Below are 11,972 nucleotides of genomic sequence, written 5' to 3' on the forward strand. Positions count from 1 at the left end.
GTGCACAGGTTCTCTCCGGGGTAGGATGTGTGTCTGTGCAGTCCAAAGGACCTCTGGGCCCAATAAAAGCTTCACCTCCTTTCCGTAATGACTTCCTTGTCTATTGCAAATTACAGTCCTTCCATGTAATTGGTTAGATTGTAAATTACAGCAAGAAGCATTGACTTCTTGCAGGCCAAGCTTGGCCAGAGTATCTTTATTGAAATATGTCAATGTGTTATTTGCTCTCGTTGATCTAATATCCTGATAGTCACACATTGTTCAAGTCTGAAGCAGGATGTACCGTAACAAGGGTAGGACAATGTTACCTAACACAAGTTTGTACAGTACACCTGAGCATCCATGATTGAACCCCCAGAGCTGTCCTGGGTCTTTATTTATTCTAACACTGGGGATATCCTGAATTGAATTGTATGGGGTATGGGGCGGCAGGTAGCCTAGCGATTAAGAGCGCTGGGCCAGTAACCGAAAGGTCGCTGGTTGGTCAAATACCCGAGCCAACTAGGTGAAAAATCTGCCGATGTGTCCATGAGCAAGGCACTTAACCCTAATAGTTCCGGTAAGTAGCTCTGGATAAGAGTGTCTGCTAAATGAAAAAGTAAGTTACTGTCCTTAGGAGACCACTTCCATAGTACAGTTCAACCCTCCATCTTCGCCATAATTAGAGGGGGCTTCCCTTAGCTTGGCATCCAAGCTGATTTCACTATATTTTAATGTTGTCTCAAGTGAAATAATGTTGAGGACAGTGTTCAGTCTGGTTTAACCAGGCTAGTTGTCACTAACTTGCCACATCTCAATGGTGCTGTAGCATTCACAATGATTTGTCTCAGAGTTGTGATGATAGTCTCTGGGGAGCTATCATTAAGCCACTGTCTGATCGCCATCACTAACACAGAGAGGCTGCTGCCTACAGTACATACAGACTTTAAATAATTGGCCACCTTAATAAATGGATCACTAGTCACTTTAATAATGCCACTTTAATAATGTTTACATATCTGGCATTACTCATCTCATATGTATATACCGTATTTTATACCATCTATTGCATCTTGCCTACGCCGCTCTGTCAGTGCTCATCCATATATTTATATGTATATATTCTTATTTCATTCCTTACTTAGATGTGTGTGTATTAGGTAGGTGTTGTGGAATTGTTAGATTACATGTTAGTTATTGTTGCACTTTCGGGACTAGAAGCACAAGCATTTCGCTACACTCGTAATAACATTTGCTAACCATGTGTATGTGACCAATAAAATGTGATTTGATTTTGATTTGATTTTGATTGTGCACCTCAAGCAGTTACCTAGGATCCTCTGCTCCAAATCACAGTGGAATCGATTACCAGACCAACAGAGCCACTTTATCTCAAGAGCTGACGTAACAGCATTAAATAATCATTTTTTACCTTTTGAGCTCTTCATTTCAATGTCCTCGTTTTCTTGTTAAAAATGGTTTTGGTGTAATGATGACTCACTTAGCCAGAATGTCTACATTTCCCCTGTGCCCAAATACATAAAATAGTCATCCTTTCCCATTCTCCACAGTCAATCAAGAGCTATCCATCACAATTCCACCTGAACCTGAGTAGTATATCTCTGTCTCAGCGTCATCCTTTCCTTCAAGTCAGAAGTTCAGGAGAAGTGCGGCAGTTTTCGGAGATACTGCCCTGTGATATTCTACATTGACTATCCTCATACCTTTCTTTGCTCTCCTTTTTAAGAATTTATACAATATTGTCTGACATTTTAATGAAAATTGTTTTGTGAGGGATTGTGAGGGAAAACATATAGCCACCACCTTTGAGAAAGTAGACAGTATGTGTCAAATATGTGTCAGATATTAGTCAAAAATGGCCCCAGTCCGTAGCACAGCTTGATCATATTGTTATGTTACATCTTCCATTGACCTTTTCACAATTATATCCAATACTGTGTGACATTATACTTGACAGAGAGTCTGAGTTAACTTAGACATTTCATTGAAAAGTATTCTTCAGGATTGAGAGGGAAAGCATATTGTGTATTAGAACCTTTACCCTTTACCCTTTCACCTTCCCCCAGTCAAGCCTAGAGGTTAGAGCACTGGCCAGTAACTGAAAGGTTGCAAGTTCAAATCCCCGAGCTGACAAGGTAAAAATCTGTCGTTCTGCCCCTGAACAAGGCAGTTAGCTTACTGTTCCTAGGCCGTCATTGTAAATAAGAATATGTTCTTAACTAACTTGCCTAGTTAAATAAAGGTTCAAATAAATGTTTGATCAACAAACAAAAAAACTCAAAAAGCTGTGGGTATCTGTGGGTTTAACCATATACTACATTGCAGAGCTGAGCTGCATATGAATCTAACCAATCCCCATACACTGTCTGCTGGCCCTCTCTCATGGGTAAAGGGGAGCTATTGTGTTGTATAGTGAGAACAGGATGAGACCCTCATGGGTTAGAATACTCCAGGAACAAGGAATACAGGAATTTCCCACTGGTAATACATACAAACACAGCCATCAGTGTGCTGAGACTGTATAATTAGGATCTCAATGATTCTAAACAGTGGTTCTAGAGAGTAATATTACAAATGTTCCATATTGTTATCACTCACTTTCAAACAATTTTGTTGATGGGGAAAAAAATCCTAAAATGTTTATGATAGTTCAAGATAGTCAAGATAGTTAGTTCAAGATAGTCAAGATAGTTATAATCAAGATAGTTATTATTTGGTACACATCTTAAACTTTGAAATACAGTACCAGTCAAAAGTTTGGATGCACTCATTCAAGGGTTTTTCTTTATTTGGAATATTTTCTACATTGTAGAATAATAGTGAAGACATCAAAACTATGACATAACACACATGGAATCATGTAGTAACCAAAAAAGTGATAAACAAATAAAAGAATATGTTAGATTTTAGATTCTTCAAAGTAGCCACCCTTTGCCTTGATGACAGGTTTGCACACTCTCGGCATTCTCTCAACCAGCTTCACCTGGAATGCTTTTCCAACAGTCTTGAAGGAGCTCCCACATATGCTGAGCACTTGTTGGCTGCTTTCCTTCACTCTGCGATCCAACTCATCCCAAACCATCTCAATTTGGTTGAGGTCGGGTGATTGAGTAGGACAGGTCATCTGATGCAGCACTCCATCACTCTCCTTCTTGGTCAAATAGCCCTTACACAGCCTAGAGGAGAGGACCAAGCATGCCCCCATTCTCATCGACGGGGCTGCAGTGGAGCAGGTTGAGAGCTTCAAGTTTCTTGGTGTCCACATCACCAACAAACTAACATGGACCAAGCACACCAAGACAGTCGTGAAGAGTGAAGTGACAAAACCTATTCCCCCTCAGGAGACTGAAAGATTTGGCATGGGTCTTCAGATCCTCAAAAGGTTCTACATTTACGTCATTTAGCAGACGCTCTTATCCAGAGCGACTTACAAATTGGAAAGTTCATACATATTCATCCTGGTCCCCCCATGGGAATTGAACCCTGGTCCCCCCGTGGGAATTGAACCCACAACCCTGGCGTTGCAAGCGCCATGCTCTACCAACTGAGCCACACGGGTTCTACAGCTGCACCATAGAAAGCTTCCTGACTGGTTGCATCACTGCCTGGTATGGTAACTGCTCGGCCTCCCACCGCACGGCACTACAGAGGGTAGTGTGAACAACCTAGTACATCACTGGAGCTAAGCTTCCTGCCATCCAGGACCTCTATACCAGGCGGTGTCAGAGGAAGGCCTGAAAATTGTCAAAGACCCCAGCCACCCTAGTCATAGACTGTTCTCTCTGCCACCGCACGGCAAGCGGTACCGGAGCGCTAAGTTTAGGTCCAAGAGGTTTCTAAACAGCTTCTACCCCCAAGCCATAAGACTCCTGAACATCTAATGAAATGGTTGCCCAGACTATTTGCATTGCCCCCCCCTCCCCCTTTTCCACACCGCTGCTACTCTCTGTTGTTATCGTCTATGCATAGTCACTTTAATAACTCTACCTACATGTACATATTACCTCAACTAACCGGTGCCCCCGCACATTGACTCTGTACCGGTACCCCCGTATATAGTCTCGCTATTGTTATTTTACTGCTGCTCTTTAATTACTTGTTACTTTTCCTTATTATTCTTATGTGTATTTTTTTTAACTGCATTGTTGGTTAGGGGCTCGTAAGTAAGCATTTCACTGTGGTATTCGGCGCATGAGACTAATAACATTTGATTTGATTTGATGTGTGTTGGGTCATTATATTGTTGAAAAACAAATGATAGTCACACTAGGCGGAAATCATATGTGATGGCGTATCGCTGCAGAATGCTGTGGTAGCCATGCTGGTTAAGCGTGCCTTGAATTCTAAATAAGCCATGCTGGTTAAGCGTGCCTTGAATTATAAATAAATCACTGACAGTGTCACCAGCAAAGTACCCCCACACCATCACACCTCTTCCTCCATGCTTCACAGTGGGAATCACACATACAGAGATCATCCGTTCACCTACTCTGCGTCTCACAAATTTTGGACTCATCAGACCAAAGGACAGATTTCCACCGGTCTAATGTCCATAGTTCATGTTTCTTGGCCCAAGCAAGTCTCTTCTTATTATTTGTGTCCTTTAGTAGTGGTTTCTTTGCAGCAATTCAACCATGAAGGCCTGATTCATGCAGTCTCCTCTGAACAGTTCATGTTGAGATGTGTCTGTTACTTGAACTCTGTGAAGCATTTATTTGGGCTGCAATTTCTGAGACTGGTAACTCTAATGAACTTATCCTCTGCAGCAGAGGTAACTCTAGGTCTTCTTTTCCTGTGGCGGTCCTCATGAGAGCCAGTTTCATCATAGCGCTTAATGGTTTTTGCGACTGCACTTGAAGAAACTTTCTACGTTCTTGACATTTTCCGAATTGACTGACCTTCATGTGTTAAAGTAATGATGGACTGTCGTTTCCCTTTGCATATTTGAGCTGTTCTTGCCAAGTCTCTCCTTCGAGTCTTCACTATTGAGAGCAGGAGCTGCCACTGGGTTTCAAACATCTTTCAGCATCTTCTGTTTCTTTTTGACTTTGCCAAATAACCGATCTTACTCTGGTTCCTTTATTCAAAGAACCACAGACTGTGTGGAATTGCCTGAGTGAAATACAATTAAAAAGCCATTAGCGTTTTTTATTAACTTCCTTTTTGATGAGACAGGGAGAGATGGAGAGAGAGAGATTCTGTAACGATGCTTAACTGATTTTCATTATTAGCCTGCAGTACACAATTGGTTTACATTGTTAGTTATATTGTCCTCCTTGGAGCTTCACGACAGTATAGTGCAGCCCTTTTATAGTGAGAAAACATAATTTTGTAAAAAACATTTTACATCATATTTGAACCGGTGTCAAATATGCATGATTTTGAAGCGAAGCAATGCAACGATCAGGCCTACTTTATATTTTATTTTTGCTTTTCTGACTTTCTTACTTACCAGTCTGCAGGGCATCATCATGTATCAATAATGATAATTTACTGCCACCATGTGGAGATAAGTTAGGGGTATGAGTTATTGAAAACTGATGAAAAATATTTGATTAGCTTTGGGTTTTTATTAAGTTGTGCAGATCAAATTTGTCTTCTGATTACCCGGTAATATTTGATTTTACAGTGAGAGTGACCACATTATTTGATGTATGGGATGGGGACCAGGCTTTGTGTAGATGCACTTTTCTTGCATTTTCCCTCCATGCCGATAGATGGTACTATTTATCTGTGTTGAATGGCATCTGCGTCACGAGCTGCCCCTCTTTCAGATTTGTTTACTTCAGCGTCATTTCAATGGCGGAACACTGAAAAAAAGCATTTGAGAGCGGTCAGATTTCGGATATCTTGTTCTAGTTACGAACGAGCTGAGTACTTAAATTTATCATCTTGGCTAGCTAACAGAGTAAAAGAATCGTTTTGTCCCAATATTTATCTTAATAAACCTTCTGGCGGGGGCATTTCCATCAGTTAAGGCACGAGATCCCCAATATGGCAGATAACAACACAGGTGGGGAGTGACTAGCTTGCTAATATGTGTTAACTAAAGTGGTATGCTAACTCGGTTATTTCTACCTTGTTGACTATATACGGATAGCTAGCTAGTACAAACACTAGTTTTAATCCACCAGCATTTACATGGGCTTTACATTTAACCAACCATCGGTTGTTTGCTAGCTAATATTAGCAAACGCCAGTGTTGCTAGCTAGCTATCCTTCCAGTGTCCTTGCGCTAGCTGCGTTGGTAGCTAACTGGCTATGAATTGATATTTACAAACTAAACATGCCAATAAACAACTATTTAGTTGGCTAGCTAGTTAGTTGTTAATTGTGTCACGTGTGACCAACATTGGCACACTCGACTAACTATGCACTAGCTAGCTAGTTCCCAAACTTGTCATGTCAACAATCTTGACTAGCGTGTCATAAATGCTAACTGTCAACACACGCCCACCAGAATTTGGACATAACTAGCTTACGTTAACTAACTTTTTTTAACATTATGTCATGGCTTGGCAGCAAACAGTTGGCATTATTAGCTAGCTAAATGGGCTGTATATTGTTTTTTAAAATTCAAGTCAAGCATGATAACACTTCTTCCCCTGGGATTTCAGACCAAGAAAAAGCAATAGCTGCAAATGCGTTGGAGGCGTTTACGGTAACGTCGCATTTATTTACCCTCAACAGTTTGCTGCAAATTGTGCAATCCAAGGGAGTTGGCCAACTTGGCTACAACTCCATCTGTCAAACCTATCTGATTTACAATGTTTGTTTACATTTGTTGATGCAACTATTCACACGTTTTTTTGTTACATTTGTTTATTTTAATTTGTTTACTCACAGGCCGGAAACTATGAGGAATCTTTGAAACACCTTGGGAAGCTGCAAGAGTTGAACAAGGAGGACTACAAGATTGCTTTGAATAAAGCAATAGCTGAATTCTACAAGAGCGGCCAAACCACCACATGCACCCTGAAGCAGACTCTTATTGCAATGAAAAACCAGGTGACTAACGTTGAAACCTTTTATCCAGTCTCTCAATGACACGCCAAATAAATGTTTAACATTCTGGTATCGTTGATTCCTGTTTTAAATGTCTTGATTCTTGATCAATATATTCACAGATGCACACAATAGTTCAGTCATTAAGTTGGCTAATCCTTAACATTTATGCATTTTTTTTTGTCTATCAAGGTTCACACTTCAATGGAGGATATTGATGGTTTGGATGATGTAGAAAACAGTCTGCTCTACTACAATCAAGCTATCATCCACTACCACATGAGACAGTACTCCGAAGCTATTGCTATTGGAGAGAGGCTGTACCAGTTTCTGGAGCCGTTTGGTAGATTTTGGTGTTTTTATATGGACATTCATATTTGTCAGACTATAAGTACTTGTCAGAGAACACAAACATTGAAATGTATTGCATGACTACACAGTACACAACCCACTCACACGCACACACTTAGTCACAGCAACTGGCAATGTTCCTGATGAATCGGCCTTTGCAGCCCAACAGTTTAGCATGGCTTGATGGTGTTATTTGTCCTAGAAGAGAAGTTTGCTCTGGCGGTCTGCTTCTTGCTGGTGGATCTGTACCTGCTAACGTACCAGCCAGAGAAGGCCCTCCATCTCCTTGCTGTGCTGGAGAAACTGTCTGTACAGGGAAACAACAAGAACAGCAAAGGGGAGGTACGTGTCCCTCTAAAGAGGGGTGTGCTAGCATGCACCATTCTCAGGTGTTCTAAAGAGGGGTGTGCTAGCATGCACCATTCTCAGGTGTTCTAAAGAGGGGTGTGCTAGCATGCACCATTCTCAGGTGTTCTAAAGAGGGGTGTGCTAGCATGCACCATTCTCAGGTGTTCTAAAGAGGGGTGTGCTAGCATGCACCATTCTCAGGTGTTCTAAAGAGGGGTGTGCTAGCATGCACCATTCTCAGGTGTTCTAAAGAGGGGTGTGCTAGCATGCACCATTCTCAGGTGTTCTAAAGAGGGGTGTGCTAGCATGCACCATTCTCAGGTGTTCTAAAGAGGGGTGTGCTAGCATGCACCATTCTCAGGTGTTCTAAAGAGGGGTGTGCTAGCATGCACCATTCTCAGGTGTTCTAAAGAGGGGTGTGCTAGCATGCACCATTCTCAGGTGTTCTAAAGAGGGGTGTGCTAGCATGCACCATTCTCAGGTGTTCTAAAGAGGGGTGTGCTAGCATGCACCATTCTCAGGGGTCATCTTTCTGACTTTGACCCATGATGTTCGGATGTTTGTTACTGTGCTCATGTATGTTGAATGTTATTTTCCACCTCTTAGAGACAGGACTGTTCTTCCAAAGCAGATATGTTATTGTTATTATTAGTGGCATTTGTAAGGTTCTTGTTTTGACGGCAAAGATGTGCTGCTGCGTGTGTACTTACATTGAGGTTGTCTGTCATGTCCAGGTAATATTTCAGGCACAGTGCAAGTTCTACATTCACAGGGACCTGGTAGTGGAGGCAGCAGACCTCATTCAGGATAATCTCAGGGAGCTTACTGGAGGACAGGTTACTAAAATATACTTCAGGCGCTTACACACTGACACAACATTGACCAACAAACACAGAATTGGATAGATGTGATTTGGCGGTTGTTGGTCAATGTTGGAGCGTTGGTCAATGTTGGGTCAGTGTAAAGGTGCCTTTAGAACCAAACACAACACACTCCTACTTTGGATGTCCACGTCATTTTTGCCTGCCAACATTTTTTATCTTACTGAGGTTATGCAGTTACGCTAGTTACATCTGAGTGCAGGCTATTTTACTAATGGTTTTAAACTTCACTTACTATGAGATGAGAAGACATTTGAAGTCTATATTTTCTTAATGCAATGTGGTTATTTTCAAACGTTGGTGTCTATCTTGATATTGCAGAGTGTCAACAGCGCCAACAAAGATGGTCGGAACCAGAAGGCAGAGTTCATTGGCATGATCGAAGCTGCAAAATCCAAAATGCACCAGGTACGTTTAACACCAATCCTTTTCCTGAGGTGGAGGAAATGAAGACGGGAAAGCAGCTTTTGTATTGCTGCTTTTGTTTCACACTTGTCGTTCTTGTTGTCCACAGTACAAAGTGCGAGCGTACATTCAGATGAAGTCATCAAAGGCATGCAAGAGGGAGATCAAGTCTGTGATGAACACAGCAGGGAATGTGAGTCATGATGTTTGCGCTGCTACTCTGATATCAATGTGAAATAATCTACAGTGGATCTACTGTTTACAATACAGACTGGAACATGGGCTTTGTTTTTCCAGGTTCCAGGTCTGTTTGTGCTGTCTTACCAACTCCTATGGTCAATGGCGTGACAATGACCATAGGAGTTGGCAAGACGGCACAAAACGATCTGGAACCAGGTTATTAAACTGCCTTACTAAACCTGCTCTCTCCCAAACATCCCCTTCCTACCTTTCCCTGGTTCAGTCGAATGCACTGATTGAAAATCGTTTTGGATGAGAGCATCTGCTCAATGACTAGAATGTTAATGTTTCTATGCCAACCTGTGTTTCCTTCATCTCCCACTAGTCTGCTTCCTCACTCTTCCTCAAGAGTAACTTTGAGTACCTGAGAGGAAACTACCGCAAAGCAGTGAAGCTCTTAAACAGCTCCAACATCGCAGAGCACCCTGGGGCCATCAAAACAGGTACGTTTAGACCCCTGCTTACCTGGTTATACATCCAACATAGTTGTTGGACCGTGCTGGAAAAGACCATGTAAAAGTATATATCCGATTCAGGACTATATGGATCAGGTTGTCTAGATGGTGTGAAAAGGGTTTCAGACTGTCCTGTCAGCGACATAGCGCAATTGAGTATTACCTATATCAGGTATTCCCAAACTGGGGCACGCAATGCCGTCGGGGGTACCCCAAATAAAAATGTGATTCACATTTTTTTTAAATTACAAATGTAAACAGTACTTTTATTTTTTCCAATAGGTCTATACATTTGGGTGAGGGTCTTTTTCTCGTCTGAGTAGCCTCGTTTCAATGACAGAAATCAAATTAAACCATCTAGTGTTCAGTGAAATAACACCACAATGTCAAATACAGGTAGCCTAGTCAAATAATGAACATCTAATCACATTAACCGTTACTCTCTCACAGGAAACCTTCACTTATGCGCAGACATTTAGAAACGAAACATGACAATTTGAAAAATAAGCCACGGGAGTTTTTTGAGCGAGAATAAAGACTACTTTTGAGTAGTAAGACATGTAAAAATGCAACAGATACCATTAATAAGAAGGGGCTAAAAGCTTCTTATATGGTGAGCTACTGAGTGGCTAGGACAGGCAAGCCCCATACTATTGTGGATGACTTAATATCTGGGACAATACTGGGGGAAAAGGCCCCCAAAACTATACAGACAATGTCTTCATCAAACAACACTGTTTCACACCGCATCATTTTACATGTTTTGCAACAATTACTGCTTCTGATACAAGCCAGTGAATTCTATGCATTAGAGCTGGATGAGTCAACAGACGTGGCGGGCCTGGCACAGCTCCTGGTATATGTCCGTTACGTCTATGGGGGGTCAATTAAGGAAGACATCCTCTTCTCCAAACCACTGGTTTTCTGTCCTGGTTTCCAGGACAACAGGAGAGGATATTTCTAAAGTACTAGACAGCTTTGTGACATCAAATGGACTTTGGTGGTCAAGATGTGTTGGTATCTGTACTGATGGTGCAAAAGCCATGACAGGGAGACATAGTGGAGTGGTAACGCGCGTGCAAGCAGTTGCTCCCGACGCCACTTGGGTACACTGCAGCATCCACCGAGAGGCTCTTGCTGCCAAGGGAATTCATGACAGCTTGAAAGACATTTTGGACACTACAGTGAAAATGGTTAACTTTGTTAAAGCAAGGCCCTTGAACTCTCGTGTATTTTCTGCATTATGCAAGGATATGGGCTGCGACCATGTAACGCTTTTACAACATATAGAAGTGCGCTGGTTATCAAGGGGCAAAGTATTGACGCGTTTTTTGAATTGAGAGACGAGCTTAAAGTTTTCTTTACTGACCATAATTTTCACTTGTCTGACCGCTTGCATGACGAGTTTCTCACACGACTGGCCTATCTGGGTGAAGTTTTTTCTAGGCTGAATGATATGTATCTAGGAGGGATTACAGGGACTCTCCGCAACTATATTCAATGTGTGGGACAAAATTGAGAATATGATTAAGAAGAGCTCTTCTCTGTTTGCATTAACAAGGACAACACACAGCTCTTCCATCATTGTATGTTTTTTTTGTGTGTAAATGAACTCAAGCTTACAATGTGAAATAGCGAAGCACCTGAGTTGGGTGCGCAATTACACAGGTACTATCCTAAAATGTACGACACAAACAATTGGATTTGTTATCCCTTTCATGTCCTGCCTCCAGTCCACTTACCAATATCTGAGCAAGAGAGTCTCATCGAAATTACAGCAAGCGGTTCTGTGAAAATTGAATTTAATCAGAAGCCACAGACAGATTTCTGCATTGGGCTGCACTCAGAGTTTCTTGCCTTGGCAAATCATGCTGTTAAGACACTGATGCCCTTTGCAACCACGTACCTATGTGAGAGTGGATTCTCGGCCCTCACTAGCATGAAAACTAAATACAGGCACAGACTGTGTGGAAAATGATTTAAGACAGACTCTCTCCAATACATCCCAACATTGCAGAATTATGTCCATCCTTTCAAGCACACCCTTCTCATTAACTTGTGGTGAGTTTTTCACAATTTTTGATTAACAAATTAAGTTTATATGTAAGAAAGCTAAATAAAAAGCTAAATTATTGATTTTAATTGTGCCCTGGTCCTATAAGAGCTCTTTGTCACTTCCCACAAGCCGCGTTGTGAAAACTCACACTCATTCTTATGTTTAATAAATGCATCGTATAGTGTGTGTGTGGCAGGGTTACAATGATGGCAAAACAACATTTGAGAGTGC

The 11,972-nt window shown here is 41.6% G+C and overlaps 1 protein-coding gene and 1 long non-coding RNA gene across 4 annotated transcripts in view; one reads left to right on the forward strand and one right to left on the reverse strand.

Annotated features, from left to right (window-relative positions):
- Positions 1–5,585: 5,585 nt before the first annotated feature.
- The window catches only part of cnot10 (CCR4-NOT transcription complex, subunit 10), a 22,162-nt gene continuing 15,775 nt past the window's right edge, over positions 5,586–11,972 (forward strand). The window contains exons 1-8 of one of the 3 annotated variants that reach the window (XM_055911150.1): positions 5,586–6,013; positions 6,618–6,661; positions 6,847–7,008; positions 7,198–7,348; positions 7,559–7,698; positions 8,907–8,993; positions 9,100–9,183; positions 9,556–9,673. In XM_055911150.1, coding sequence (XP_055767125.1) covers positions 5,995–6,013; positions 6,618–6,661; positions 6,847–7,008; positions 7,198–7,348; positions 7,559–7,698; positions 8,907–8,993; positions 9,100–9,183; positions 9,556–9,673 — 805 coding nt within the window. In that variant the 5' untranslated portion in view covers positions 5,586–5,994. The remainder of the gene's footprint in view (positions 6,014–6,617; positions 6,662–6,846; positions 7,009–7,197; positions 7,349–7,558; positions 7,699–8,906; positions 8,994–9,099; positions 9,184–9,555; positions 9,674–11,972) is intronic. The other 2 variants (XM_055911148.1, XM_055911149.1) reach the window with 2 other exon arrangements.
- On the reverse strand, positions 5,721–8,908 carry LOC129842556 (uncharacterized). The gene is made up of 4 exons (XR_008757628.1): positions 8,821–8,908; positions 8,415–8,480; positions 7,472–7,663; positions 5,721–5,810 (listed from the first exon to the last, which is right to left on the reverse strand). It is a non-coding gene; the product is annotated as an uncharacterized LOC129842556 (long non-coding RNA).

Source organism: Salvelinus fontinalis, unplaced genomic scaffold, assembly GCF_029448725.1.
Source record: "Salvelinus fontinalis isolate EN_2023a unplaced genomic scaffold, ASM2944872v1 scaffold_0052, whole genome shotgun sequence".
Taxonomy (NCBI): Eukaryota; Metazoa; Chordata; class Actinopteri; order Salmoniformes; family Salmonidae; genus Salvelinus; species Salvelinus fontinalis.